This window comes from Rhopalosiphum padi, chromosome 1, assembly GCF_020882245.1.
Source record: "Rhopalosiphum padi isolate XX-2018 chromosome 1, ASM2088224v1, whole genome shotgun sequence".
In the NCBI taxonomy this organism is placed as follows: Eukaryota; Metazoa; Arthropoda; class Insecta; order Hemiptera; family Aphididae; genus Rhopalosiphum; species Rhopalosiphum padi.
The window spans coordinates 27,097,926-27,113,109 of NC_083597.1; the positions used below are offsets into that span (position 1 = coordinate 27,097,926).

At 29.0% G+C, this 15,184-nt stretch overlaps 1 protein-coding gene across 4 annotated transcripts in view; it reads left to right on the forward strand.

Annotated features, from left to right (window-relative positions):
* Positions 1-6,112, forward strand: part of LOC132917005 (lachesin-like) — a 109,549-nt gene extending 103,437 nt beyond the window's left edge. For all 4 annotated transcript variants that reach the window (XM_060977504.1, XM_060977506.1, XM_060977503.1 and 1 more), the window contains 2 exons: positions 4,189-4,248; positions 5,313-6,112. In XM_060977504.1, coding sequence (XP_060833487.1) covers positions 4,189-4,248; positions 5,313-5,497 — 245 coding nt within the window. In that variant the 3' untranslated portion in view covers positions 5,498-6,112. The remainder of the gene's footprint in view (positions 1-4,188; positions 4,249-5,312) is intronic.
* The last annotated feature ends 9,072 nt before the right edge of the window (positions 6,113-15,184 follow it).

The following is a 15,184-nucleotide window of genomic DNA, read 5'->3' on the forward strand; positions in this document are numbered from 1 at the left end:
TGATTCCGAGAGATGTAAATATTTAAAAAAGATTACCCTATCTGCACTATCATTTAAATAAAAACAAATAATTTGTACGATGTATGAACTTAAATAAAATACTATTACAATATTTCACATTTCACAATCATTACAATATTACAGAAATCAATTACGAAATAATACCAAATTATTATCATTTTATAAAATGTTGATCATATACGAAAGTTTGTTTATAAATAAGCCGTAGGTTCACAAATATGTTGTCTGTCGTTTTTATCGTATTCTAATTGGTCATTATAATCATGGTGTATCATTCACTAACCGTGATTTAACAGCGAATTTTTTGAGTTGAGTCGAGCTTAATATTTGGACACGACACAACAAACGTTGTAACTGTGAACCCGGATTAACGCTGTTTATTAAACGGGGTTTGCATTAAGACGTAGTTTATATAATTTTCTGTTGCACGTTACTCACTTATTAATTCAAATGCGGTGTTGTAATATAATTTGTAGATCACCGCCAGGGAGTAAGTTATAACCATTTCTATGTATTATTTTCCTAGCACTTCACTTGGCATTTGTCAGGACGTCTTTGTTAGGGTTGATTCGTCGCGAGATGAGAATTCACGCGTTTGTTGTTGCGTGTCGACGAGACAATTTCCGGATTTGTCGGCGATGGCCGTTTCGACGATAAACCGCAAAATGCATAAACACGCTGCAGATGAATGTTGCAAGCGAATATATCATACGTCAAGTAGCATAGGCCGATTCAACATGCAAGCATGGTCATTCCCATTTTCACATTAAAAAACCGTTTTATTTAGATTCCGATTTTTGGATTTCTCTTGTATAATAAAGGTGGGAATTTACAAAAAAACATAGCTTCTTCATAAAATTTAAGGAATATTATATATTATACTCACGTGGTAATAAAATAATTTTATTTTTAAATGGTTAAGAAAATTATTTTTATTTTTTAAATTTAATTTAAGTAGTTAAATAAATATTATCAAATTAGTAGTTTTTGAGTTATTGTACTCACTAATGATAATAAGTTTAGAAGATATGGGGGGTGGGTATAATTATTCGGAAATTATAGTAATTAATATTAATCTATTAAGATTTTATAGTTTTTTTTTAAAAATTGATACAATTGAATAAATACTAGATCAAAATATTAAATTGCTTCAATTTTAAATTTCTGTAAAACCATTTATAGATTTTAATTCTCACAGTAAATTAAGTTAAATATCTGAGACACTTACGTACAATTTTGAATTAGATACATTAACATTTTCAAAAAACTACCGACTAAATAATTTACTGTTTAAAAAAGATATTCGTTTTTTCATATTTCGTTTTCGGTATTTTATTGTAATATAATATAAATCCTATACATTTTATACAATACAGTGTTTTATTAATAATTTTTTCTTGTCATCGGCAATGAGTACCAATAAGTGATAAGTTCACACGTGGCTCTTTATATAATATATACAAGTCAATGAGTGTGTTTTAAAAAAAAAGAAATAAAAACATAGCCTTTAAGTAATCTTAATAATTAAAAAATCATAGTAAATTGAATAAAATATGCATTATTACAGAAGAAAAGTGGGGAAAGGGATTGGTGAACATGTTGTGTAATTGTGTGAATATTATTACTATTACTTAAGCTATATTATACCTATTGTTATTGAAAGAAAACGAGATGCAAATTTTGTTCCAACAGTTCCGAATGATATTACTAATGTGAAGTGGTTTGAGCTATAAAAATGTCGTATATCACGATGACGATGACTGTTTGTATACTGATCTTCTAATAAATAAAACAATAATATTCAAAATTCACTTTTCAGCTATCAGACGTTTCACCTGCGTATCTAGTATACTATTTTTTTTGCTGGTTATAACATTTTTTTTAAATTATTAAATATTAAGTACTTATTTCAATAATGTATTGTATAAAACTTACATTTATTACGATTATAAGTGTTTTCCAAGTTTATCTTATGAATTTTATTCATTCAATGTATACTACGTAACTGCTATTTTGTTTATATATATATATTATATATTTTACTATTTTAAAATGAAATTATAAATTTCTTTTAAGTATTCGAATAGTATTAAGTCATAAGATTATAACGTATATAGTTACGAGAGGAAAAGAATAGTATAATATTATACATATTATAATATACGCATTGATAGGCTGCGAAAATGTATCTATACGACGATAAAACCGTTGGGGTTAGGTAGCCTAGCGTAAATCCGATAAATAGCTTCAGATTTCGTGTTCATTCAGTTAGAATATTTGACTCGTTGTTTGATAGTAAATATGTTTCTAGAATTCGAATGGCGCATATGTCTTATTAATAAATGACTTTGTAGGTATGATATGAATCGGCACAGTAAATGCTCCACGGAAATCTCTACATAATAATAACGCGTGTGAACTATATTCTACGATTGATGGCAGAATACCGATGATATTTTGTACCTTTTTGCGGAATACGTGAGGTAGGGATAGACAAAAAAAAAATGGTTTATTAAAAAATTCTTAAAGCACAATACTAATATGGTTCGATAAAATATACAAACCCGATTTTAAAATTGATGCTGCCCACACATTATTATTATTATTATATAATATGGATAGAAACCAAGTAGAAGTCGGCGTATTTAAAAGTGATGGTTTAATCAAATCCTCAGATTTGTTTTATATGTACGTTCGTGTTTTGATAATATTAACCGTTGGAATTATTTTGATTTTGCACTAAATTATTATTGATTAATAATATGCAAACATTATACGGAAAATACAACTACCTATATATGTGGAATAAAACGTTTTAATATTTACCGTGTACACATATTATTATATAATATTCGCATTAAAGTGATAAATGTTCGCTCTGAACAAATAACATATTATTCAAAAATCAACATAGGTAATATGGTCTTATTTCGCTAATAATCACAAATAAACGATTAAATATTAATATAGTGCGCATGTCACAGTAACTTTTTGTTAAGCATCTGCGCATGCAGGTGTTCCGTTGGCTTCGCTTAAATATACTTTGGTACAAACTTTTATTCATTTACATTAACGGCCGCGTCTTATAAAACAATTTCTCGACAAGAAGCTATATTTTTTGTTAATACTGTAATAACAAAAACAGTTTATATATACATACACCTATTATATTATATTAAGATACATCAATATCGTCGTATATACCAATTGCTCTACACCTCTGCCACCGTGTTCTGGGAATATAAGATATATGTATAATAAAATAATATTCTATAGACATTGTGTGTACTTAGTAATAATAAGTATAATATTAAGTTTCGATCGATGTAATGGTGAATGGTTCAAAACTCGAATTTATTACGTTTCCTGAAACCCTGTAAAATGTCAATTAATATTTGAACTGTGAAATGTTTTTTAAAATTCACTCCATAAAAATAAAAAGGAGTATTATTAACTTTTAAAGTGTTTGTTATAATAATATATCGAAAATAAAAACATTATTCTAACTATATTATTATTATACTTTGTCCGTAAAAACCGTAATAAATTTTCCTTCAGTTATTATTAAACAATATTTCCATAGTTTTAATTTTTTTATTATCTAATTAGGTTCATGTTCGTAATCTACTAGTTTTTTCTTATCGAAATATTCTCGGATTAATTACAATTATTGCCGACTGCATTTTTCTATAATCTATTACGCCTTTGCTGCAATCATTAAACGAAAACAATATTGTACAAAAATACTTTTGACGACTCAGTAAATCTTCAAAATCCGTGATTATACGATCGTACGAGTTTTTACCACTGCAGTAGTTTTAATCTTCGTTGCATATTATTATTATTATATAGATAACTAGTGGTTACGTTATCTACAAAACGTAACCGAATGCTTTGTAGGAAACAAATGTATTGGTTGAGTATAATATATACTTATATGTCCACGTCCGTTAAGACGAGAAGAGAGCGTACAGCGAGTTTGCAAGGGAGAGATTATATACGACAGAGGGAAATATAAGTGGGACCGGGGCGGAAAGAGAAATAGATTAATCGTTACAAATGAACGTCGCTTATATCGCATCTTTAAATGTATAGTTAAGGTTCGACGGTCCGTAGTGTAAACCGAAAGGAAGGTATAATCGACTGACTGTTGGATTTTGTTCGCAGAAATTGCAGTGCCGTCAAGACCCGTGGTGATTACCGAAGAACCAGACGACGATCGAAAAGGTGAGTGACACGCGCATAAATTATTTTTACTCGAGTTTTGCTGAATAGTTTATAACAAACCACTCGAAAGAGTTGCGGCGTTGTTTTATGCGTTAAAACCTAGCCTGCAGGGGAGTGTTTAAGGACGGAGCTCCATATCATAGTAAAAATTATAAGATATTGAATATAGTAAACAACTATTGTGACTCGTTCACATTTAACTTAGAAACTAAAACATATTTATTTTTTAGAGATATTTTTATATTTTAAAATCGAGAATACAATTGAATTTTTCGTTTTATTTTCATACCTATATACATTTTTATATCATAGGATCTAGTGATCCGAAAAATCACTTGCATACTGCGTCAACAAAATTGATATTAACTAGCAAAATAATCACTTAAAATGCCATGATAATAATATTATTTTTAGAAAAAATAATAAATCAGATAGATACCATATTGGTCGAATCTATTAACCCATCGTCAAAGTTTTAGTTTAGTCATTACTGTCTTATAGTTTTCTTTGTATTTTTATTTTCTCGTGCCCCTTTTATTGATTTTTTTTCATATGCTCTTGTGACCCTATAACACTCCTTACCTGCGCTTTCGCACACACCTCTAAGGGATTACAAATGGTTATTTGCTGTCCCTGTTCATCATATGCGTAATATAGAAATTTGTAGTTAAGTTTATACTTAAAATTGACTTATTAACATGTCCGAATTTATCTATATATACATAAATCACACCAAAATGAATTGAAAAAACATCAACATTTTTTGCATTTGTCTTTTTAATAAACTCGAGAGAAAGAAATCAACGTTTTGGGAAAGTCAATATTGGATAGATTTCATGTCTTATTTGAATCTATCTTCAGAGTCATTATTACTAGATAGGGATTAATTTGTAGTCAAAACGACGTTAAAAATAGAAAAGTAAAAAAAAACATAAGTTTTATATAACTTATAAAATATTTGAAGATATAATTAATATAAAACTTTTTTTATAAACATAGTGATTATAGGAGACTTCTTTTTCATATTAGTAATATTACGATCTGTTGCGATTTCGTATTCACAGATTATGACGACGGTGATATCGACGGTGGTAACGGCGGCCCGCCGGAAACCATCTTCAATTCGTTGCCGACAGACAACAGTTCGCTCAACTCGGACGCGGTCCGGTGGTCGCACGATGGTGTCTTCTGTTGGATTGCGTCGGCCGGATGCTGTTGGATGGCGTCCGCTTTGGCATTTGGAAGGTGATCGTTACCGGTCGTGAATTTCCCATAACATTCGATGCGGAAACGTTGTCGTGCATGTTATATTGTCGCACGATCTAAATGTAGTGCGGTGGCGCGTCATCGTTTCACCCCCGAAACAGGAACGGACTGTAGTAATTTTTTTATGCCCTTAAATTTTCGTGTTTTTGGTTTTTTGTTTAGTTATAAGTGCGTTATTCTCCTCCTGCATTTTTTAAGATAAAAAAATAAAAACTCAGTGGATGTTGTGCCGACGATTATGTTATACGATTAAATTCGTCGCTTTGGTTTGTAATATATTATAATATACCTAACTGCAGTTATTATTATATTATATTTATTATAATATTATGCAAATCAAAAATAATATTATATATTGTGTTGTATTATTCAGTTAATTGGAATTTTTTTTATAGCATAATAATATATTTTATAAATTATATAATATTTCGTCCTATTCAGCACTGTGTAATAATAACAATATAACAATATTTTACAATGTTGTGATGTATATGCGTGCGTAGTCTCCGCTGAAACCGTTGTATATATTACTATAGTTATAATAATTATTTTGATCGTTTACAATAAATAAATAAAAATACGCACGCGTACAAACGTATTTATGATAGTATAATTCAATACCTTCAAAATAATAACAATATTGTACGCATAGATACGTGTATTTGTATTTATATACAATAATACAATGTTACATATAATCTGTGTATATTTTATTATCGTGAAAGAAGCGCAATGCGGTTCCGATAGAGGTCTGCATGTCAGTGTTCTTATTTGGAAGAGGTAGGGGTGAAATTAAATCGAAGTTTTAAGGAATAATTGCAAAACGAAATTTCGAGGTAACTTTGTGCGCGCGCATGCGTATATAGATGATTTGGTATACATATACGATATACATATCTGTAGCATCGTTCAAGCCCAAAAGACTTAGAAAACAAGTGGTTTTCGTGATTAATTTTCAAGTATTAATAATCGTCGAAGAGATAATTAATTTTCAGTTATCTATGTATAAAGTAATTCACCTAGCATGTTGACCACTTTTTTCTACAACAACGCAATCTTGTTTTTGGAATTTTTAAATACGAGATTAAAAAGTCCATATTTTCAAATAAAAGTCTCCTTATTCAATTAAAAATTATTGAGCGAATAATTTTCTTGAAGTGTTTACTCGTTAAAATAAAAATTTCAACGAGTAGTTCTTAAGTTAGTTAGCTTTGTGTATATTAAAAAAAAAAATGGATTTGAATGAAATGAGGGCTATGATGGCTTGAAAATTTTAATAATTAATATTAATCCATCAACATTTATAATTTGCAAAAATTGTCTAAGTTAGAAACTAGATTCAATATTACATAATATGTTTTATATTTATGTAAAACAATTTTTAAATAATTCTTCTATATTTGAATAACTGATATATATAGGTTGCCTATGAATAGTTATTCAACAAGAACAGGATTCGGTCCTAGGATTCAGTAAGTACATATTAATATTATTATATACAGCACACGAGTGTGATTACAATATCCTAATCGTACGTTATAATTATTGAGGTGTTGATTTTAATTTCCAATAAGAAAAATACTTTAAAAATTGTTTCTAACATAATATATTAATACAAATGAATTAAATATGAATCTATTTGTAATATTTAAATTTACGTAATTTGGCGTTATTATGATTGTTACAAATCGTAAAAAAAATTACTTATCTACTCATCGTATACATAATACTGTCTGTCTTATCTGCCTGCACGTGACGAAAATTAATTTATTTTGTTAGTCCGTCATGTAGCTGCCGTCGCTTTTATTTGGTATATTAGAAAAACATACAAAATAAAAATAATATGACGAAGCAAAATAAGAAACACCTATTTAATTGTTTTTTTTTTCATTGTTTTACTTTATGGTACATGTTTATCGATTTGTATCCGTTCTTATACAAATTATACGAAAAACGTACTCGTAGTTTAAAAATTACAAAACAAAAGTTTCGTTTTTAAGTTCTTCGATGTAGATGAAATGATATACGTGATTTATCGTTTGTTTTCTTGGATTTCAACGGTAGTACACCGATTACCACATTATGTCACTGCCACGTTCACCTGCAGATTTGAACAAATACCAATATGATATTTTCATGGTGCCATCCTAAAGCTCAAGTGTACCAACATCGTTCTCAAACTTTGAAAGACATCGAGAGGGTAATGATGCGGGAAATGTTGTTGTCATCCCTCCCGTAATGACCGAACAGACTACTCTTAAGAAAGGCTCCATCTGCAGTGAATTGAATATAGGGGAGAGGGTTACCTAAGCGATATAATTTTTAAAATAATGAATATAAAATAGTATTATTATTATGTACAATGATTTGGTTTTTGTTAGTCTCACAAATCGGGTAGTTTTTTTGTGGTACTCTATAAATATATACACACACACACACACACACACACACACACACACACACACACACACACACACACACACACACACAGTCAAAAACTCAAAACGAAATACCAATCAGAAGTTCACGATTGCGTCGCCGGGAAAGGGCGAAGAGGTACTGTTTTCGCGTACACTGTTATATACTAGACCATATTATTATGTAACTATATCTATGTAATATGTGCGCTACCTTTATCGTCGGTAAACACAGTACACAGGTAACCCGGGCGATGCGAATACCTCGTGCATATCGTTTATATATATACTTATATATTATCTATATATTATTATACGTGACTGTACACATACATCTTTCCACGGACTGTGCGCGTGTATATAATAATACGCGCGTGTGCCCGAGCCAGTGCAGGCGAGGCGTGACTCGCGGGTTTTCTTTGCAAATTTATCGGTGCTGCCACGCGGCCGATTGCCGGACCGTATATCTTGCGGACCCGCGGCCGGCTGACTATATATTATATATATATATATATATATATATATATATATACTATTATACACATATGTACGCCCGCGAGTTTCGTAGACCGACGACGGACGAAAAGCGTACTCCCCATCCCCTTACCAACCCTTCAACTAATGTAAACCACCCCTACCGGTCCCCTCATCCATCCTTTTTTCAGTCAGAATCTATGTACATATATATATATATTTATAAATATAGACGGAGTATTCCCCAGGAGAGATATGTTTTATCTGCACAAATACGGTCCGAGTATCAATGTACCTATATATATTATTATTATTATTATTACATCGGCGCGTGTACGTGCATGTGTGTGAGCCTAATGTGCAGTAAATGCATGTAATACGTCTATTTAGGTACAATGATATACATTGGAACGGATTGGCCGACCGATTTGCGAATACAATAGACAGCGGCAGGGGATCGTGTGTGTAATTAGGGATTTCCGGTGGAAAAATAAAAATAAAAATCACGCTGTCGGTTCGACCGGACGTCCGGTGATTTTTATACAACGCGGCGCGTCGCAGTCCGGTCGAAAAATCATCTATTTACCAGAGACCCACCATACTTCTCTCTCTCTCTCTCAAAAAAAAAAAAAAAATATATATATATATATATATGCACATGTGTCAGCAGACTGGGGTGCGTTATATATATATCGCAACGGGGCATACATTTTTCCATCCGGATCAGAGTGAATACATTTCGTTTATATTTTGTGTGGCCCGACGCGCTCTTTTTGCGATCATAATATTTAGCCTATACTGACGTTTAATATCACTCCTCGGTCGGGTTATGTAAGTATTATGGCCTATGCGATTCGGTATCTGTAAACTCACGGGGTTTTTTCTATATTACAGCAACGTGCACTAACCCAAAAATTATGGGGTGTCTAAAGTGCTCCATAAGTTTTCTTTAAATGTAACCCGACAGAACTTTGTCATCCCGCCAATGAACAAGGGCATTGTCTATTTACCAATAAAAAATATATTTTTTTTTTACTCTAGTTTCATTTTTCTTGTATTATTTACCTACAAGTGTCATAGTATCGTAAGTGTTTTAAATTGTCCTTAGTGAATTTTATTTCAAATGTATTATTTAAAAAAAGTCATTAAAAATAATAACTACTTTAGATACATGATATAATTTTAACTTTGAATGAATAGGACCTGTAATTATAGTTATATACGCGATGAAATAGGTCAATAAATAGCTGACAATAAAATATAAATACACTTTATACAACATTAAACAAATAGCAATTACAAAATGTCTTATGAATTTATATCGTTTGTCTTGGGCGTTGAATATGTGCTTGTCACGTGCAGCATTTTATTGTGCAATATCCATTAATGTTTTATTTTTATTCACTTTAAATTGATATTAAATTAGTTCAAAAATTGAGGGGGCTAAATTTAAGAACCCCCACCCCCTATTTGTGCTTTTATGCATGCAACAAAAAATGTATACTGACGACCTTTTAAATATTTAATTATTTTTATTGGCACATGATGATGATAATCGATCGAGGTTTGTATTTCTTCTAAAAGAAATATCGATCATTGGTAATTGCATTTCGCTTCACTTATATATTATTTACCGCACGGGAATTTATTGCAAGTCTATTTTGTCGCAAGGTAGTTCACCTCAATAAAAATGTATCAAAATAATATGTATCGCGATTTATAACAGTGTCTGTTGTGGCTATTTTAATATTGATGCGTACAAAATGTGTAATTAATGAAAACATTAAGAATGACTTACTACATTCAAATATAATAATAATAACATTACAAAATTGCATATATCGTAATAATAATGTGTACTGAAAATTAAGTCAACAACTTACAGTTTTATATAAATTGCATAATATCTATTATTGTTTTTTAAATTAAGACTAAAGATTAATATTAATAGACAAAAGTTGTTTATAATACCGATAATGTCTCATATCTGTGTACCTTTATCGTATTATAAAAATAGCTTTTATTTATGTAAATTATAGTACCTAAGTTATCTACACAAAAAATAAAAGACAGCAACTGATTCAGATAAGATATTATAATAGTAGACGATTTACGATAAATCGGTCATTGTGATCAGTCGTCGTTCAGTAAAATGTTTTCAATAATTGGTCGTCGTGCATACTTTCAATTAGTTGACGTATATTCCATTTAAACATCAAACACAGGAAATCTGTGAAAATAGGTATAATACGTTTATAATAATAGTTCAAATACAGAAAAAATGTCATTTATCAAAAAACCTTTAACTTATACCGGGTTACACACCATGATGTAGGATTCTATTTCTCGACATCGAGATGACAACTGTCAACAAAATACCTCCTATAGTATAATAATAAACACCGAGTGCTAAGGACATTTATATAGACATTTTTAGAACATTTAAACGGTTTAATAATCATTATTATAAAATGTTGTATTATTATGCTCTAGTGCTGATTGCCAGTTAATAGTTGTTACCTACAAGCTGACTTTGATAGCTTCTTTATGTGGTTTAGTATACATGGGTTTATCACTAAATTTTTCCAAGTGTAAGGTTTATACATTTTCTAAAATCAAATCCCTGGCGGTCTTTTCTTAATAACGTTGATAATATTCTGTGAATATTCGATTATGTTATGAAACTTAACTTTAAGTATTGAGCTATAACCTTGATCCTAGTTTACACATAGAATAAATGTGAACACTTGGTTTTGATACGGAGTTGGCAAAATAATTTCAACAAAGTATGTCTATTAAAGTTGTATATTGTGCGTTTTTTTGTCCACACGGTACTGTAGAATGATTATATTGTGCTGGATCCTCGTACCAAAAACCATTCAGGGCAACTTGACAGAGTCCTGAGTAATTTTTGTGTATTGCCGCCAGTTACGTACCACAGTCTATTCTCTCTCCACCACATGATTAGGCTCAAGTATAGCAAATATACTCAACCTATCTTCTTTGACCGAACGAAGGACTATCACACGATCGGATACAAAACTCCTTTTTGAACTACCTATATTTATTTAATTTCTTTAATGATGGCTTGTAAATTTATGAAAATACGTTTAACTGAATTAATTTTACTAACAGTTTCTGTTTGTGTTTTGAGAAATACTCTAATAACTGCATGGACATGATGGTGAAGTGAATACAACCATATATTTCCAAATCTATAAATAGCTAGCATATAAAAATGTATTTTATTTTCCCTATAGATACTTCTCTACAATTTGCATCACACAGAATTTTTAAGTTTTATCGATGATCATCCTAGCATAAGCGCAAAACATTAAATTATAAATTACAAGGTTTTGGTTTAAATGTGCAAACATTCCATATAAATATTATACGCTCAACCGTGGTAATTAGGCGTAAAACTCCAAATATGAAATTAGATTTTAATTTTCCAACTTAAATTTTTAATTTTGGTTATATATTATAATAATTCATATTTTGTTACGTTTACTTATATTTACACTTGACAACATGTTTTCCTTCGTTAATTTAAAGATATAATAATAAATTAATAATATATTAAAACAATTATAATACAATATGGTTTATTGCAGTGGCGTATTTGAATAGATGGTACGGGGTGATTAAAACATTCATTTTTTTTTTTAACAGTGCTATAATTAATTTCTATATTATTTAATTCTGATCTAACGATTGTAATGATTGTATTATATTATTATAAATTCAGAAGAAAAAGCTAAACTCCAGAAGATTACACGATCCATCTATATCGTATGACCACAAAACCCACCGCATAGTTATCGTTATTCTAAATGACAAATGTACGATAATATTGTCAAAAAACGTAAGCACAAATATAATGAAATACAAAAAATTTAAATCGTATCGTTCTAAAATTATTAAATCCCTAATATCCGTGTGCTACATTTTAGATATGTATTAAATGTAGAGTAATATAAATCGTCCAAAAACGATTAACGTATAATAATTTTAATTAATTAATTAATGTATTATTTGATTACGATAGAGCGTCAGAGTTTATTGTGTTACAATAATAATATTTTATTGTTAGTACCTAATTAGTAAGTATTTACGTAGGATATACGATAGTGAAAATTAATTTAACAGACAATTACGAAAAAAGGCGTTATATACATTTTATTTAATTAACATAAATATAGATTTTTACAATTATATATTATGGAAAAGGATAATTAAAGTTTTTGAATATTTTAAAATAAAATATAAATATTATTGATGCAAATTATTTTTTTGATTTAAATATTTAGCTTTAGCGCTGTCTAAATAATTTTGGCACAAATAAAATGGATGAACAATTGGTATTTTATCTTTGGCAGAGCCTACGATATATTATCAAATGCATCATTGTTGTCTATCTACGGCTTACGAGGTGATCCTTTTAAAACGTAACATAATACTAATTATTTCAGAAAACACTAAGATTTATGAAAATATTTCTTTTAAATTATTTTAAGTCGTAACAAAACAAAACTTTTATATAAAAAATTATATTTTTTACTATTTTTATCGAGATATTTGTTTTAAATTTTTTTATTCTTTGAATAACATCATGTATTTTTAATTTCATATTCCTAATCAAAATTTTATTCAGAGTATTCCAATCAATAAAAATCAAGATTAAAGTTGTTTATTAGTTATAATTTATAACTTATAAGAATACCATCATTTTAGATGAGCGTAGTTGTGAACCTATATTTTGAGGAGTACTTCTAGACTAGTTGTACCACTTAATTTCGCTCGTCTTAACTTATGATTCTTAAAACTCATTAACTAATTGAGTTTGTTATATCAAAGTACTCTAAAAAAATTCTGTTTTTGAATAAAGAATTAAAGACGTATCATTAAAAAAGTAAAAAATCGATAATGATCAAATCATAGTAAAAAATGTAATTTTTTAGAAGCAATTTGCTTTTTAATGACTTAAAATTATGTGAAAAATATAGTTTCTAAAACGTTAATAGTTTTGAAATAATGAGTATCTTACATAAAACTTGGTATATCTATACCTGTTCAGGTATACATAGTATTAACTGCGACCACAGTGCCATGGCGGCATTTGCTTGCTCACGGCGTTTGTCTAATCAAGGAAATATGCTAGCTCTAGGAAACAGAATAGCTCAAAGGACTCTCCAAATACTAATGTAAACATGAGTTACGAGTACATAGTTGCGGGAATTGCACTAGCAATAGTACCCACTTGAATTAGTGGCGGGCATGTGATTTAAGAATGATTTATTATTATAATATTATAATATTAGTTGGAATGTATTTATATATATAAATATAATTATGCATACGCATGTGATATGTAAGCTCAATATAAGTATATAACTATTATAGCCGTGTATATTTGAATTAAAAATAGTAAGTTAGGTTAGTAGTGGTGCAGGTTGCAAAAAAACATTTCTCACCCGGAACGTATTATAGCCGTATAGCAGAAAGAAATGGAAAATTTAACTATAACTAATGAAATAACAAATTGTATAATCGATATTTTAAAAATTGTTGTTTTCAGTAAAACATAATTAATAATCATTAATAATTACGTACGTACATTTCTTTTTAAACATTGATAAGGACGGAAATAAATTATGTCATATTATTAGGGTTCTACAATTTTATCAAAATCCTATAAAAAGTATCATCTTTATTAACGAGCACGGTCGGCAATAACTAGACCGTGAATCTGTTGTTACACGTGCCGTTTTAAAACATTAAGAGTAAAGCGGAAAAATTTTATGTTTAGGAGTAAGAAGAACATATTATTATAACAAATGTTGCTCAGTGTTAAAAATCTCACTATACCAAGATTAAGCTTGAATGAAAAACGTCCGATTAAAATATAGTTTTGCTATTCGAGCTTTTAAGTTATTTTTAATTCAAGGAAAAACAAAAAGCAATAATAACCATTTATACAGATGAGCATATTGTTATTATAATAAAATATACGAACAAAATTATGTTATAATTTAATTGAAGCACATAATATTGTATTTTTATTATTATTATTATTATTATTATTTTTATATCTAAGTGTTTTTGTAAGTTTTAAATGGTTTTAAGATTTATTACAACAAATTGTTGTTTATATATTATTATTTTTTATCTCCGAGTAATAAGATTTCTTCGTTTAAACCTAAGTCGTTTGTCTCTCCGTATACCATAAACTTGGTTTCTATCATTTCTATTGTTACCAAATATCATATAATATATAAAAATTAATTTTTAGTATTTGGTGTAGACAATTTTAAAAATTAAAATCAATAAATTTAATTGGAGAATTGTTTAATGATGCACATTTATTACATAAATTTAATATATTACATTCCAAACAATTAGTTATATGGTTAATTATTTTACCGCTATTTAGGCTGTAACAGACGAATGATATATAATTTATGACATCTTAAACTTACACATATATAACTTTAAACAGAATAAAATAATATTTAATTGATACAATATAGTTGATTATTAGGTTTTTTTTAACGAATTATATAGTTATTAATCTAACAAATGTTCACAAAATAAATAATACAGGGTGTTTAAACGCGAGCGTGCTCACCCCCATTTTTACTTTAATAGTACTTTTATTCAAATTGTGATGCTTGGCGAATCATTCTGTATAATTTTAATGTTTATATTGTGAAATTAATCGTTAATTCCGAAGATTTAAAGTTATAAAAAAATCACTATTTTAAGCAAATAATTTTTTG